General features: G+C 40.4%; 2 protein-coding genes across 3 annotated transcripts in view; one reads left to right on the forward strand and one right to left on the reverse strand.

Moving 5' to 3' along the window:
- Window positions 1–386, reverse strand: part of WASHC4 (WASH complex subunit 4) — a 39,454-nt gene extending 39,068 nt beyond the window's left edge. Inside the window, exon 1 of the mRNA XM_064702544.1 lies at window positions 274–386. Within this exon, the coding sequence (XP_064558614.1) occupies window positions 274–334 (61 nt within the window). The 5' untranslated portion in view covers window positions 335–386. The remainder of the gene's footprint in view (window positions 1–273) is intronic.
- A 7,905-nt stretch (window positions 387–8,291) lies between these two features.
- Window positions 8,292–17,587, forward strand: part of ALDH1L2 (aldehyde dehydrogenase 1 family member L2) — a 28,633-nt gene continuing 19,337 nt past the window's right edge. For both annotated transcript variants that reach the window (XM_064702547.1, XM_064702546.1), the window contains exons 1-3: window positions 8,292–8,519; window positions 13,938–14,079; window positions 15,891–16,125. In XM_064702547.1, the coding sequence (XP_064558617.1) occupies window positions 8,469–8,519; window positions 13,938–14,079; window positions 15,891–16,125 (428 nt within the window). In that variant the 5' untranslated portion in view covers window positions 8,292–8,468. The remainder of the gene's footprint in view (window positions 8,520–13,937; window positions 14,080–15,890; window positions 16,126–17,587) is intronic.

A 17,587-nucleotide genomic window follows, 5' to 3' on the forward strand; every position in this document is an offset into this window, starting at 1 on the left:
GCCGGGCCGCAGGGGAACCAGCACTGGGCTGGCGGCGGGGGCGCGGGGCAGAATCCGCGGGGCGGGGAGAGCGACCCCGCTCAGCTCCCGCGACTGCTTCCTCCTCCGTCCCCCCCCCTCCCTTCCGTTCCCGACGGAGATGCAGCGGGGCGGTTCAGGGGGAGCAGGCTCTGCTCAGCCCGCGCCTCCCCCCGCTCCGAGGTGGCTCCGAGGCGGCTCCCGCCGCACTCCGCCGGCCCGGCTCCGCCCAGCCCGCCCTCCGCAGGTGCTCACTCTGCGAGCCGTCGTCGAGGCGGTCGAACTCCCAGTCCGGGGACAGGGTCTCCAGCGCCATCGCCGCCGATCCAGGCAGCGGCCGCCCCTGACTCAGGCGCACGGGACTTCCTGCCCCGCGCCCGCGCCGCACGCCGGGAAATGGAGGCGGAGGGGAGTCTGGGCTCAGCAGGAGGAGGCGGGACAGCGCTGGCGCCGCTCCGCCGCCCCTCCCTGCTTCCCTCCGTCCGCCCGCCGCGCCCTGGGGTCGGCGCCGGGCGGCGCTGCCGCGGCTGAGAGAGCGCGCCGGATGGGCCCCGCGGGGCGCGCCGCGATGCCCCGATGCCCGCGGCGGGGCGGGGAGTTCGCTCCCCCCTTTCCTCCGACCCCCGGCAGCTTGAGCCGGTCGTGCTGGGTGAGGCAGGGCTGGCCTCGGAGGCACGGGGGCTTTCCTGGTTTTCGGCTGGGGCTCGGCACCCCAGCCCAGTCCCTGTGACACCGACTCCGCAGCTCTGCCAGGCTGCTGGCAGAAGGGAAAGCTCTGCCGCCTAAAGCGTGACAGACCCGCAGCCGCCCCAGCGCTTCCCCTTTCTGGTGCCGGAGGAAGGAAGCGGTACGAGGAATTGCCCCTGCTCTGGGACGGTCTGGAGCTCAGGGAGAGTTGCGAAGCTCCCGCTAATTATCCCCCTTGTCGTTTGTGTCACGGCCTCACAATGGCCGTGAGGTACTTACCGGCGTACCACTTTTTTTTCCCAGGACCCTAGGGGGTGTAAAATCAGAATAAGAATATAAATACTTGGAAAGGAAGAGAAGTAACCGTTCAGGGCCATTAGCAGCGACAATACCAATTTCATTAGCTCAGCAGAATCAGTAGCATCAGCAGAAAAGGAAATGGCTTTCAAAAGACATATCATGAGGAGCATCAGCAATGTCAGTGGGGAAAATGCAAGAAAAATAGCAACCCGGATGAGACATGTATCAGGACCATCCATAAAAGCTAATTTTGTAATGCAACAATTCTGAAATGAGTGCATGACCATCCATAAAAGCTAACTTTGTAGTGCAACAATCCTGAAAATAGCACCTACCTTCTGGTTGCTTTCACAGGAAGCCATCCTTTGGCATCTATTGATTTTAGAGTTTCTAGAGATAAAAGATGTGGTTGGTTGAATTATCACATTTATTGATGATTTTTTCTTACCTAAAGTGCATTTTAAGAGGCCATCCTGGGAAAGAAGAAATCAAATTCAGCTTTGTGTGAAATGAAATAAAGACTGTTTGGAATAAGTTGTTTGTTTTGATGGGTTCGTTTTTACTGGAGAGAACTCTGATTTGGAGCATGTTGTCAAATAATCGTGATGTAATATGTCAATACATCTTCTCCACCCTTTGGCTCTTACGCAAACTGTTCACACTGGGTTTTAATGGAGCCAGAAGTTTAATTACGCAGGACATTGACAGCTGGCAGTGAACACAAGTGCCTCTAAGGAGATGATGATTATCACACAAAATGAAAATACAACTTCTGCTAGATTTTAAGGATCTTTTTCTATCCATGCAGCTTTATTAGAAGTCAGTATAGCTGCTGTACATTTATTCAAAATCAACGTCTTCCAATTCTGAAAAATGAAATAATAAAATAGAGTTTTCTTCACAAACCTTCTTTGAAACAAACACTGTTTCTTTCAGCTGTGTAAGACTGCACATGAACAGAGGCTTTCAGACCGCTTACAAGGTAGTTATCAGGCCTTTTGCTCTCTGTCCCAGGAAAAGGCGTCCTTCAATTCTGCAGGACTGTATAAGGGAGGAACCTGCAGAACTGGCACTTGGTAGGGCCCTCACTTCCCACATCTAAACTGAATTTGTAAAGTAAATATTGCAGTAAATAAAGTAAACATTGCTTATTGCAATGTTGTGAGATCATCAAAACTGGATGCAAGGTAATCCAGGTGGGTGGCCTGTGCAGTGGCCACACCAAACCAAAGGGTGCACTGTGATCCCCACAGCATAAGTGATGTAGCCCTTATTTTAAATATGGAATAAGAAAATTTCTTCAAAAGAAAATACATTGAAATAGAATGGGTTTTTAAAAAAAGGGAGCAGGAGGCTCCTTAACTAAAAAAAAATTTCACAATTATACTCAATTAAGTACACCAGTTAAATTCATGGCTGGTTTTATTTAAATGACTGATAATTGTCTTTTCCTTTGGCCCCCTAGGTGGCAGTATTTTGTTGCTCACATTGAAATCATTTAGGTCATTTGGAGATTCTGCTAGAATTTCTGTTTTCTCTGAAAATCTGATTTAGACTTTGTCTTGAAGCTCACTGGCAGTGAGACTGGCTTGGATTTGATTGATAAGTTTGCTGGGCTGTCTTATCAGTGAATGGCTTTATGCTGTTCACTCGTGTGAAATTACTGACATTTTATAAACAGAATTTCTGCAAGTTGGATGACACAGCTTCCATTGTACCAGGAAGCTTTTATGTGGTACAAACTCATAGGAATTGCTAAGATTGCTCAAATATCTGTTAGAATCTTTAGGAAATAGAGTAGTAAGAAATTTCTTTAGACTTTCTTTGATAGACAGTGGTTTCTAAGCTGACCATTACTGAACACAAACATAATCTATAAAACAATCGTTTCTTTTGGTCAGGCCAAATTGGTCATGAAATGAAATTTCATAATGAACTTTCACAGGAACTGAGTAAAACGTGAACACAAATATGTTCCAGCTGAAATTACTTGTTATACTTGAGTACTAGAAAAAGTAGATGAGAGAATAAAGTCCAAAATACAGTAGAATTAATATTGTGCTATGACTGTTTCATTTATGAAGTGGTTAGGTTTCTATGGATTCGTAAATCAACAGGACCCTGATTCCATGAGGTATTAAAAACCCTTTTTCCTTGAAATAATCCCAATTGGAAATATCATACTACAATGGACAATTCAGTTGCCTGGTATTTTAAACAGCATTTTTCTGATATTTGAAACCATCCATCAGATATTTTAACCATCCAAACAGAAACCATTTTCCAAAAAAAACAAGGGGCGGGGGGCAGAAAAGCACCCAGATCAGATATTGCTTCTAGTGTATACAGGCAAAGCTCCACCAAGATTATTGACAGTCATTGATTACTAGAATTATAATTACTTACAGGAGAAAGAACTTGACTTGCTGTATCTACAAAAACTCAACTATTCTCTATGTTCCTTGTCTGTGGAATGTTTGATGCTTAACTCTGAACATTTTAAATAAAATGAAGATCTTGCTTGAAGTTCTTGTGGCAGAATTCCCAGAAAAGATTTACTATCTGAGATCTGCTCTTTGCAGCTCCACTCCACTAAGACAGCAACAACTTTTGCAGATGTAGTTCCTAATCTGTCGTATGTAATGTGAGAGAATTCCATTTATCCATATGAGTAAGGCATCAGCACATGATAGTTCTTGCTACTTGTTACATTGGTGAAATAATCTCCTTTTCTCATGAAATATATACCTCCTTTTGGTTAGTCTGGAAAAATCAAATGTCAAGTGTAAGGTTTTAAATGGTTAATGTCTAATTAAGATCCTCTGGGGGAAAAAAATAATAAAAGTTTAAAATATAAGTGTTTCAGAGATAACAGACAAAGTAACTTTCCCATAAAATTTTGCTTCAGCAAGTGGAAATGAACATGAAATGTTTTTATTGTGTAAAATTTTAGTTTAAACTTGTCATGCAATTAACATACTTAGCCATTAATTAACAATTAACAACCATACTAAGCCTTATTTTATTTTTTTTAATTACTCAGTCTTTAAAACTGGGTAAACTCTAAAGTACTCCTGAGGAATTTGAATCTGAACTATGACCAAATCTTTAATCATCATGAAAAGCGCCATCAGGGCTGATTTCCAACAACAAAAAGCCTATGCAGAACTAATTTAGTTGATTACTGAGTCCTAGGGCATAATTTTCAAAAGAAAGCAAATCCTGGAAGATTCCAAGAAGTTTCTCAAGCACTTCAGTTTGTGCGCGCTGTGCGGAACAGTCTTTCCTAATGATCTTGCCAAGTCTTGATAGTGTCTTCAAAGACACTGGGTAGCTTCTGCTTCACAGAAAGTATTTAAAATATTCAGCTACATTAGGTCTTATATTTGTTCTGTACATTTCTGCACATGCAAACACATTTTTGCTATTGTACAAGCACGTTTAACTCCTGAATAGCTTTGGTGAACATACCCCCTATCAGTTTTTGCCATTTTCTGACATACATTTCCTTAAAATTTGGTGACACAAAGAAAAAATCCTATGCTGAAAAACTTACTATAGGTAATTGCAGTTTTTTTCCCCATAAACTTTGGCTTTATGAAAAGGGATCAGAACTGAAAGGAGAAAAAAATCAGAAAATGAAGCTTAATGTATAAAATGTGCTCCAAACAAAGTAAGCACTGGTACTAGGATATTTTTCCCCAAACGAACAAGAAATTAATAATTTGCAAGGTACTTCTCTGACTGGAGTACAAAAATTAATGGGTAATACTTTGTGTCACTTTTTCCAATAACCTAAAGCCCAGAGGAATGCACTGTAATTGTTATGATATTTAACACTTATGATGGATTTACTAGGTCATACTAGACCTATCTCAAAGAGGTCAGTCTAATAATTTTCTGGATACCAAAAATCTTGATTGTAAGAATTTGCACTTGAAATTCTACATATGCAATTTGTTATGTGGTTATTAAAACCCATTTGTATGAATTCATAACTCTGATGATAATGCAAAGCTGATGGTATGAAGATACCATCTTTGTCTGTGCTTTAGCACACCTTCATGGCCATTCATGTCCCTGCCCCTCTTATTGTTAATAAATCTAAAATAAATCCCTCCTCTTCCTTCCCAGTTCTTATTTATATAGCTCTTCTTATATGGTGACATCAGATACCTCCTCTTGTGATTTTTCCCTTTCGTTACCTAACATTTTAGTAGTCTGTGAAGTAAATAGATGTCTATTATTTTCTCACTAGGTTAAGAATTGTGTTTGGAGATGAAGGTGTACCAACTAAATAAACTTTGGTGCTTTACACTTGTATTGTTGAACTGTCTATGTTGTGTGTGTACAGGGAATAGAGCCACAGGTTATTACAAATTGCTTGCCCAGGAAAACCAGGCATTTTGCCGTAAGCTTGTGTGTCAATGGTTAAATGCCAAGAGTACTGTTCAAGTTGGAGAGGATTTTGGATCATGAACCAAGATTTGAAGTTCCATAAACTTCAGCAATGCTTTAATTCAGTTCCAAACTTTGATTATAGGACCATATTGATGCCAGCTCTTATAGTAGGAGTTGATTGCATCCTATTTATTGTATGGAATTCGTGCAGCTTCCATCAAGTCATGGGAATACTACCCACACATTCATTTCTCCCACTGTCAGAGGTAGTGTTATAATTCCTTTAGTGAGGACTGTCAATACTTGTTTGTGGGTTTGCTCAGCTGCAAATTGAGCTGCACATGAACTTGTAAAATCCTTGTATTGCTACATGACCTATCAGACTGGGCAGTTAATCTTTCTGAAAGAAACTGCCAATTCAAAAAGGAAAACAAGATATTAACAACAGGCATTTCAGAGCAACGGCTCCTGCAATAGTTAAATGATGCATTTTAGTCCAACAAAATTATGAGGTTTAATTGTTTTATTGTACAATTTAAAGAAGGAATATTTTAAAAAAATGTAGCAATGAAATTTTGTAGATTTTCTGTGAGATCATTGGAAGATATGAAGCTGCATACCCATGAAAGTAGGCAATAACAATATTTTAAGAATAAACCGCAAAGCAAAATCTTTTAGCTTTCTTAATGAAATCTGGAATTATTGTACACCATTCTTTTTAAACCCACAGTGCCAAAGATACTAGAGAAGGAACATCTTCTATAAACATGTTGTCCCACTTTGTTAATAGAACTTTTTGATGAATTTTACTTGTTTAGCTTTTAATACTTCAGAGCAAAGAAAGTCACTAACTCCCTTGGCTGATTATTCCATGATCTAATAAATCACCATACACTCTACATGATACCATCATAAGAATAATTTTCACTGAAGCAGACAAGTACTCCTGTAGCTTTTTCACCCTATAGAAAAGAAATTATAGGAACTGACTAGTGATTTTTCTTTGTGGAACTTTCTTTGCAAAACAGAAGTGTAGTGGTTTATAATAATTTAAAAGTTTTGTTTTTAATTTCTGTTTATTCCACTCAGTGCCACCTACACTTATGACCCTTGAATAAAGGACAGGATATAATTGTGCTACACAGGACTAAATCAGGGAATGAATAATGGTATGAGAGTCATGATGCAAGCCCTTGTGTAACTTTACTCTGTGGGGGGGTTGTGTTGTGCCCACCCAACTTCCTTGGGGACTGACACAGTCTACCTCTTGCAGCACCTCTTCTTCCTATGCCCCCCTGAACAGGGATGGAACAGCCAGACTTCAGCAGTTCTTGTCCTTAAGGTACTTCTCAGCATTTGAAATACCCTGAGGAAGACATTGGGGGCCTGGGAGTAAAACCCTGCTGATCACTGCTGCAGTTCTTTTGCAGAAAAGCATATAAAAAAGTGATATCTCACTGAGATATGGATATTTGCATATCTACTCGATTTTTAACTGTAGCAAGGTGACTGCAGTTCATAACTTTTGCTTAATCATTGTCTCTGACATAGTTCACAACTTGGCTATATGAAATATTTTTCCATTTTTGTCTTCCTTGTTCTCCTGACAGGAACGTCATGTATTTCAGTTTATTACACACTCATGTTCTTTGTATTGCTGGGGTTTAAACCTGACCTAATTTGCAATGATGCAAATTATTACTGTCATGCTATCTACTCTTGCTTTTGCTATTCCTGTCCTTTTTGGGGTCATTTTTGCTTCCTTTCTGGTCTTTTTAGCACCTTGAATATTTGTGTTTTTAAGACCTTCTCTATACCTCTCACAAGAAGATTTTGTTGTAGCTTCCAAACAATATTGAAATTGAAACACTTTTAGTAGTAGAACTCAAGAGCAAGATTTTTAAGAAATAGCTAAGTAGAGTGAGCTGCTTTAATAATACTTGGCAAAGGAAGTGATACAGATTTCCAGTAAGTCATTAATGTTTTTTAACCCCATTACTAGCATGAAATAAAGTAAAAATTAATGCTAATAATCCACATGATTTTTTACTGCCACGGGAGAGTCAAGGGAATGTTTTGCCAACAGTCTCGGTAGAGAGAGCAAAGGTGAAGCCGAGGGGTTCTGTCCCTTCAAGCTGCAAATGGCTAGAGCACTGCTGGGACACTGCACGCATCTCAGGCCGCAAAATGCCCCCCGGGTGGTATTGGTAGTCGTGACTATGCAAAAGACAAGGAGCGGCTGGAGAGGGTGCAGTGGGGAGCCACAAAGATGATGAGGGGTCTGAGCAAGAGCTGTGGAAGCTGGGTCTGTTTCAGTCTAGAGAAGGCTGAGAGGAGACCTCACTAACGCCTACAAATACCTCAAAGGAGGGTGCTTACAGGGTGGTGCCGAACTCTTTCCAGCGGTGCCCAGCAACGAGGAGCAATGGCCATAAACTAAAACACGGGAATTTTCACCTCAACATGAGGAAGAACTGTGCATTGAGGGTGGCAGAGCACTCGAACAGGCCGTCCAGGGAGTCTCTCTTCATGGAGACATTCAAAACTCACCTGGACGCGTTCCTGTGTGACCTGCTCTAGGTGACCCTGTCTTGGCGGGGGGGCTGGACTGGATGATCTCCAGAGAACCTTTCCAAACCTAACGAGTTAGTGATTCTGTGACTCCCGTGCTCTCGGGCCGGGAGCCCGCCACGACACCCCGCTGGTTCCTGCCCTGGTGCCCGGCGGCATCAGCGGGAGAGCTCGACCGCCACGCTGGGATCGGGGAGAAGCGGCGGTCCCCTCCCCTCCCCTCCCCTCCCCTCCCCCCCTCCCCTCCCTCCCTCCCCTCCCCCTCCCTCCCCTCCCCTCCCCTCCCCTCCCCTCCCCTCCCCTCCCCTCCCCTCCCCTCCCGTCAGGTGCGGGCCGGCCCCGCTCCCTTCGGTGCCCGCGGGCCCGGGCGGGGTGGCGCCGCCGCGGATGCAGGCGCTGGCCCGTCGCCAGCGGATCGGCGCGTGTTGCATCAGACGAGGCGCTCCGCCGCGGCCGCGGAGCCGGCTCGGTGTTGGCCGGGTGGCCGCAAGATGCTGCGGACATCACCCCGGCTGCTGCGGACCATCTGCACCACGGCTGCGGTGAGTGGCACGGGGCGGGCGGCCGCGGACCTGGGTCCTCCCGTGCTGCGCTGTGCTGTGCCGAGCCCGCGATAGAACCGGTCGGGGGGCAACTGCAAGGAGGGGGATGGCGGGAGTGGGTGTTTTCCAGGATGTGATGGCTATTGTCTCTGCCGAGGACTTAGCAAAGCGCTTGTGGCGCGGCAGGGTCGGGAAAGGGCTCGGTGTGGGTGCGAAGGCTGCATCTTGCCCTTTTCGGCGAGCCTGGTCGCAGCCATCATCTGGGCGCTGCATCTTGGAGGGATGTGCCTGGAAGCTGCGGGGAACAGGTACCGGCGATGCTGTGATAGTGCCCCGTAATCGTGTGTAACAAGAACAATGTGATGCAGCCGTTCTCTGCCTCCCTCGGGCCGGATTTGCCCTGCGAGAAGCTGAAGGCTGTCTTCTCAATTAGAAGGGACCGTGCTCGTTCCCAGCGCCACAGTGAAGCCCGCGGCTCTGGCCTGTTTCGTTTGTGACATTCTCATAGCCGGTTCATTGCTCTGGCATGGGCTGCTCAGGGCTGAAGTTGATGGCCTAAATTCCTCTGCACCCCATGGTTTAGTCTTTTACAGCTCTGAGCATTTGTTTCAAGCCATTTTCTTTGTGTCTGGTTACATATAAAAACTGCAGGACTCCTGCAAAGAACCTCTCCCTGAAAGCCATGTCCAGTCCAAATTGTCCAGATGTGTACGTCTGGCTAGTTGAATGAGGCTCGGGGGATTTTTTTCTTCTCTAGAGATTGTTCGTTGTTTCATGTTTGGCTGCTCAGTTTTCTTTGAGGACAGCAATCCTCCAAAGGTATCTGCATGGAAGGCATTAGAATAAGGAGATTTAACACAAGCCTTTTGGAAATGCAACCAGCAGTGCCAAAAAAAAGAGAATGAATGAACGATGGGAACATTGCCCTGGATGTGTATGTAGATGGGGCGGGGCTCTACTATAGGCTTCTATTTGCAGGCACTGGAATTCAGCACATGTATGGGGATCTCAGTAGAAATAAAGTTGCAGTACTGCTTTTCAAAAGAAGCATCTCTCTGTAATAATTTTAAAAAGATATAATGTTCAAATTTTTTAGCTTTACTAAATTCTTATGTGAATTAAGTAAAATATTTTAATCTTTTTTATTAAAAGGTTTGTACCCAGAGTAGCAGTTACTAAATCTTAATTTTCAGGAAATTTATTTAGAAGCGATAACCAATTGAAGTTTAGATGCACATACAAAAGAAGCAGTAACAGAAAATTATTTTTATTTTATAAAATATTCTCTTCTGAAGAGATTTTGTAAATTTAGGCTCTTCTTAGAGAAGAAAATATAGATATTGGATTTATCTCCCGTTTCTAGAAAGTAGAAATTGACAAGATAGTTACCAGTATTTGTCAGGCTGTCATCTATGCAGTACTTAATTCTATTTGTTAGTTTTATTTATATTTAAATGTTTTGGAAGAAAAAGAGAACCAGGATGGAATCAAACATTAAAATACTGGATAACTTTTAATGAGCTATTTTAAAATATATTCCAGTATGGTATCAAGAGATCACATGGATAGAATTTTTAAATACAGAAGTTAAACTTAAATCTGTGCTTTTGTATTGAGGTGGTCAAACACATGTGAACTTTGAGACATGTTGAGCATTTGAGATAAGACTGCTTGTACAAACACTTATTGGATTTTATGCTTCTACCTTTATCTTACTGTCTTCATTCAAATCATGAGTCAAGGAAACATAATCACTGTTAATCTGTGTTATGCTATAAAAAATACAAAGTTAAAGAAAAAATTAAATGTTCAGACAGTGAAAACAACAGAATTACAGTAGTGTGAAAACTGATTTCCTTAAATATTGTATTTGGCAGCTCTGTCATAATAACTGTATTATTCTATGATTAATCATAAAAGAAGGGCCAGATCTCCCCAATGCACTTGAACTACATTGTTTACTATAAATAGGAATTGGACAATCTTACAAAAGTGCAGCAAAAGATCCACTCTGATGCTACATGACCATTAACCTTCACAGGCATGGTTCATGCACACTGCACGTTCATGGTCAGCTGCAAAAGGAGTCTAGTGTATCTCTTAACATCACTATCGAGAACAATAAAAAGTTTAATCTCTGTGTATAATGATAATGATGTTAGTGATAATGATGGAGTATCTGTCTAGCACATTATTCAAAACCAAGATTGTTTTGTTGTTCTTTAACAGAATTTCTAAAGTTTTGTGATGAAGGCTAGCAGTGACACTCTAGCCAAAATGTGCCATTTCTGTAAGACAGAAAACACCAAACTCTTTTTCTTCTCTGTGTCATCTTATAGAACTTTCCATTTTAATTGAGTGCTATGTCCACATTAAATTCTTCTACAAAATTTTCCCACTTCCACAGGTCTGACCCATTTTAGGTAAAAATGCTTAAGGAGAGTTTCCAAGAGAAGATATGAATGGCTATAACACCTCATGCACTTGTTCCACTGTAGTTTTTCAAATAAAACAAAAAACAAAGAACTCAACTTGTGGTCTGAGCATGCAAGCCCTTCCACACAGATTTTTTTTTCACACACAGTTATCCACACAGATAGCTTTTTTTTTTAACTCAGTAGAAAACCTGTTTGAAGCTGACTTGTGGGTACCATTCAGTGGAGAGAGAACTCAAGAATCACTGCTCACGGTTACCAGAATCATTTTGCGATTGAAACCAGTCAATTTGAGCTATCTTCTGGAAGTGTGAGGCAGCAAAGCTGATTTACTGCCAGAGTGATGTTTTTGTGCTCTACAGAATTTTCCACACTGCAATCTTCTCAGTCTTGCCAGTTTCAATTTGGATTTGGTGGGGTTTTTTTATTTGTTATTCATTTGGGGACTACATTCTCTCTTTGCTTCTCACCATTTGTTGATTCAGTTCCACAGCTAGCACAAATTAATGTGTGGCTTTACTGAAAATATGTTGATTTACAGCAACTCATGATTTGGTACTGGAACTGCTATGCCATTCCATGTAATATGAGAATCAGATTTATTCACAAGGCAACATGAACTGAAAGTGTAGGAATAGAAGGTGCATATGTTATCAACACTTCATGAGTAAACTCTTCGTGAAAAAGTAACTCTTCAAGTGGTGATAAATTTGGACTTAAAATTACAAGAAGATTGTCCAAATATCAGAAAATCAGCAGATAGCACAGTACAGAAATCAGAGGATTTCATACCATGTTAAACATGGTCAGTGATCCAGCAGGTTAATCTTTCTCCAATTTGCCTGGCTATAGTTAAAATACTTGGGAAATTCTAATAGTTGTTTTTTGTAGCGCAGCAACATTTCTGCTGTAACGACATCCATCATAAAACATTAATAATGAGCACCACCTGCATCAGTTTGGCCTTGCTGGATAAGGATTGCAAGGATAAGTTGTAATTCAGAACAAGGTCTTGTCTTTGTTAAGAACAAAATAGTGGACTATTTGAGGTATAGCTGCCAGCAATGCAGTGTTGGTTAGTAGTATTGTTATCAGCAGTGTCACAGATGTTTTTTGCTGGCCAGTTTTAACAGTCTGATTTTGCAAGGGCCTGAGTTGTGTCCATCTTTGCATCTTACTGCTTGTTTCTGATGAAGTGACACTTTACTATGCAGTTTCATTCTCAGGGAAAATATTGTTTCCAGTACAAATAATTATTTCCTATTGTTTTATATTTAAAAAGCCCCACACTTCAATATTCCTGTAATGGAACCTACCAATTTATAACTCCCTTTTCTAAAGCCAGCTGCACAACAGAAATGTAACCTGAAACCAGTAAAATACATCCATGATATGTCAGCTGTGAAATGAATTTCAGTGAATTGTGGTTTTAAGTAACCTGTTTTTCAGGACATTTCTCTTTGTCATATGATCTGAGGGGCAGTGCAGACCATTTGTTATCCAATCAAAGTATACTCATGTCCCAGCACCCTAAGAAAAGGAAAAGGAGGGAGAAGATAAACATGCAGGTGCCAGCTTACAAGGAAAACAAACGTCAGTGGTTAAGACATTCATAGGGCGCTTTGATTCCTCTAATGGGTCATAAGGAAAAAAAGAAGGCAAAGTCCAGTAGTGAAAAATGAAGTTCAGAACAAAGGTGGTGGGGAGTGTGTGGATTTATTTCCTATCTTTCTATCAGGCCTCCCAAGAGGAGGGATCTGTATGGTTTGTGCCAGATTCAGCTTTGAGGAAGGTTAGTTTTCTCTTTATTCTGTGTGGACCTTTCCTTTTTAACCAGGTGTCATAGTCTATTTCTTTTTCAAAGGTTTCCAGTTTTTATTTTCTTCTACTGACTAAGACTGAGCTGACTAAGAATGCAATGCATATAGAGACTGTTCCACCCTTCTGCCATGTTTCCATGCTCATTCCTGCTCCCCTGCTGGCCCTATGTTAGGACTCATGTCTGTGCTATAAATTAGACCAGTGGAGAGATCCAGTTAGAAATAAGCGGCATTTTTCATGTCGGTGCCTGCTCATTTCAGTACCCTAATGCAGTTCTTGCAGCTACAGCAGTACCAGTTCTGGGATAAAGGAAGTGTTGGAGGTGAGGGACTGGAGTTAGGGCAAGAGAGAAGAAAAACTGCCACATAAATCTAAAAGGACTCAGAAGGAAAAAGTAGTTTTTTCAGGAAGAAATCACTTGAAAAACATAGCAATATCTGATATTGTGATATAATTGTAGTGTTGTGATTCTATCATATCATAAATTTAACTATCATAAATTAAAAAAAATAGTGGAGGTGGTTACTTGCTCTGTCTGAAGAAGCTCAAATCACTGTCTGAAGAAGCTTAAATCCCAGTTCAGTGTGTTGGGATCCAAATGCAGCAGGCAGTAGAAGTCCAGCAAGGGAACCTCACCTTTAGCACCTTTTTTTGCTAGTAGGCGTATCAAATGGATGATCATCACCTTTAACTTGGCAGGAACAGTGCAAGTTTGTCTTCTTTAGCCTATACATGTTAACCACAAATAATATACCTCGGTTTAATTACAGGGATTTAGAGGGCATGCTCCAGCCACATAAATTATGTCTACAAAAAGTGTTTTATGTATGTTTAAAAAAATGTATTTTAATTTCTGACTATGGATAAGATCATGGAGCCTCTCATAAGAAGCAGTGGCTGGTCTGTCTAATGAAAATTCTAAAAAAGCCATACAGACACCACTGACAGTATCAGATGATAAGTTTCATGTGAAGTATGCTCTCTCTGAATTGTATGTTACCTGTCATTAATCTCAAAAATTTGATTATTGTTCCTTCAAAGATTATTAGGTTAGAAAAACTATTCCATTTTAAATCAAACTGAAAATTGACAAAGAAAGAGCAAGACAGAACATATTTTCTTTGCATTCTACAATATGTTTTGTTATAATTCTTTTTACCAGGCTTATCAACATAAGCTAAAGCTAGCCCTCATAGGCCAAAGTATTTTTGGACAAGAAGTTTATAACAAGCTGAGAAAAGAAGGACATAAGGTTGTGGGTGTATTCACCGTGCCTGACAAGAATGGACAAGCTGATCCTTTGGGTAAGTGTACCCTGAATCCAAACGTAAAAATTACAGGTGTACATAGTTTCCCTTTTAATTAGAAGGTTGTATCTATATGGGAATGACTTGCATATATTGCCTTAGATCCACGAAATCCAGTACAAGACCTATCCTTTAACAAACACCGGCCCCAGAACCAGTTTAATCTTGTCCATTGTTAGTACTTTAGAAAAGCAACTTTTAAAGTAATTTCTAAATATGCAGGGCTGTATATTAAGGTATTGGAAAACCAAAATTAATTTGAATATCTTATTTGAATGTACACCCTAGAAGTAATCATTCTGAACTAGAGCTGTATCTTATAGCAAGTAGCTGCTGAGCCTACATTCAAGTGCAAATGTCTGTCACCTGCTTCTTTGTGCTGGCTGGGACACTCAAGGCACAGAGCCAAGATTGTTTATCCCGGGCTTTCTGCCCTTTTTGACAAGCTTGTGTGTGGCAGTGTACCTGCAGAGGCTATTTCTCTTCCATCTGGACTATGGAAAACACATTCAAAAGGTTGGAGGAGGCTTTGCTCTCCCTTTTTCCATTCTCAAGGTGCATAAGGATTTTCTAGGCTTACTAAAGAAAGAAATTTTTCTTATTCAATTTTGTACTCATTTTACTTAGAACCCAGCATGGCAAAGAAGCTAATTTGGAACCATCTGAATTGTCACTTTTCTTTGTTTTTGTTTCAGTGACACAAGTTAATTAATATGATTAGCAAATAAAAGTGCCAGAATGGAATGTACTTTTATGGAGAATCTGAAATCAAAACTACATTACATGAGCTGTTTCAATTCTCTCTTGGTTTGATTGGGGGCTTTTTTGGTGGTTTTTGTTTTGTTTTGATTTTGGTTTAGTGTTTTGGTTTTTTGTTTGTTTTTGGTTTTGTTTTTGTTTGTATGGTCCTGACACGTTTTTACAGAACTCTCATGAGGGAAGAAACAAACATAAGTTTTGCTTACTGGTGCTGTGGTGTTCACAGACTAGTATGTAATTCTCAACTCTACCTCATTAAAAGATTTAATCACACTTTGGAAAAATTAGAGAAGGCAACTATTAGCTTAGAAAACGAAAAATTGACTATCCAAGTCTTGTTGGATTACATTGTATAAAAAGTTTATGTACAATATAGCATAACTTGTTTACATTATATAAATTATTCTTGTACAGTTGTTACACTAACAAATGCAACTGAGTAAATCTTCCAATCTTGCAATCATGTGTTTATTTTTAACTAAAACCACAGGAATAATTTAGTCAAATCTTTCCTGATGGGGGAAAAAAATGAAATTAAATTACTAAATAACTTCACTTCTTTTTACTTCCAGATGACTCAAAAGCTTAAGTCTCAAGTGTTTCCTGAAGTTTTCTGTGCCCTCAGTCAGCTACAGTCTTTGTTTTCTTAAAGTAACTTCACTACACACTAACTTGCATGGAATAATATTTAAATAAGAATTTACCTAAGATTTATTCAACAGGCTAAAGATGCTTCAGGTCAAGCTCAAGAACAAGTTTCACAGACAAAAAAGAGAAAATAAAGTTTGAGTACCTGTCTTTTCTGCTTCATTGGTACTTACCAGCAAAGTCATAAGAGTGAACTGAAAGTTGAGATTTACCCAAGATGTAGGAAAGATAATCAAAGACAGAATTAATAAAATACATCCAAGCACAAAGGTTTTTAAACAGCATACAGAAGAGCACTTTGTGATCACATAATGGATGATTCACTTCAGTTGTCATATGTCTCTGACTTGAATTTTTAACACAAAATGAAAAAAAAAAATAATACTGTTCTTGTCCCTCAGCATTGGCAGCAGAGAAGGACGGTACTCCTGTTTTTAAGTTCCCCAAATGGAGAGCTAAAGGCAAGCCTATCCAGGAAGCAGTTGCAGCCTACAAATCAGTTGGAGCAGAGTTAAATGTCCTTCCATTCTGTACACAGTTTATCCCCATGGATGTTATTGACTGCCCAAAACATGGCTCTATTATTTATCATCCATCCATCCTACCCCGCCACCGAGGAGCTTCTGCAATCAACTGGTGAGTTCTGTGCACCCAAACCACGTGTTTGTCATGTTAGGCTGCTGGTCTGCACCTGTTACTCTTGTAAATGCTTTAGTTCTCTTGACTTGCAAGTGCTCTGAAGGAACTTCTCTGGAGCAGCTGACTATTTGGTACATGAACTGCACTTCATATCTGGGATTCATTATTATTTCCAGCGTGAGCTCAGCTGTTACTCTGGAAGGATCAGTGGTATGAGCTGTACATTCATATATTTTACTCACATGCATGAATTGATAATCTGGAGTTTCCATAAGCAGAACACTGCTCTAGTGATTCATGCAAACAAACACTCGATAACTATCACAGGAACGTCTGATACAGACCCTAAGATTTCACAGAGTGGGAAGGGAGAAGAGAGAGCCCACAAGAAAAAGCTTTATCTCACAACATAGGCTCAAATCATCACCCTAAAAGAACTACACTGCAAAAATGGCCTCAACAGACTCAAATTTGGCACTCTTGTGACTACAGAAATGACATTATCACAGTGTCTAAATACAGTAAGAAATAATCTAAATATGGAGAAACAATGTTAAAAGAATCTTACAGGCAGCATGACGATTATCTGAATCCAGAGTGTTGTGGATTCAAAGCAACAGCATACTTAGTTTTGTTTAAATTTAATCCTTCCTGGAAAAAGTACTAAACTGAAATACTTAAACAGAGGTGTTGAGGAGACTATTAGAGAGGTAAAGATTTCAAAAAGTGTCAGTTGTGTCCAAGTGTGTAAAGTAAAATAGCATCAACTCAGCAGAAAATGAGAGTGAGACAGTCCAGAAAATAAATAAAGAACCAGCTTTTTAAGGCACAAAATGTAATACCAACAGTTCCTCCAAATATGTTAAAGGTGGGAGGTATGTAAGTGGTAGAGATGTGGGATTTAACAAAGGTATTTTATCAAAGAGAATACCACAGTAGGAAATCTGTATTGGTATTCAGGATAAAGGAGCTTAAGATGTTACTATCCTATAGTCCTTCTTTGTGTGGAATAAATCAAAACAATTCTTTTGAGCTGAATTGTGAGCAGAAGATATTTTTGTGAACTGATGAAGGAATAAGAAACTCTTTGTCAGGACCACAGGACTTCAGCAAATTGGAAGTTGCAGATTTGAGATGACGTGCAACATTTCATTTTCTTAAGGTTATGTTGATGCAGGTGACTGGGAAATAGCACAAGTAATACCATTTTTAAAAAGGCTGAAAGAGAAAGCCAGGAAACTTTAGATCAATGACTCTGATTTAAATATTGAAATTCCTTAAATAATAAGGAATACACTTTCTATGCAAATGAGTAAATGTGATAATGTGAGAGTAAGAAAATGAGAGGTCAAATTCAAAATTAAGAAACATTACACAATGCACACAAGGGGGAAACCCCCATGACTATATATAAGCAGTGTTAAAGTTAATTGTTGTTACTCAGAAAAGGATTATTGTT

The sequence above is a fragment of the Zonotrichia leucophrys genome, chromosome 1A (genome assembly GCF_028769735.1).
Source record: "Zonotrichia leucophrys gambelii isolate GWCS_2022_RI chromosome 1A, RI_Zleu_2.0, whole genome shotgun sequence".
NCBI classification, from domain to species: Eukaryota; Metazoa; Chordata; class Aves; order Passeriformes; family Passerellidae; genus Zonotrichia; species Zonotrichia leucophrys.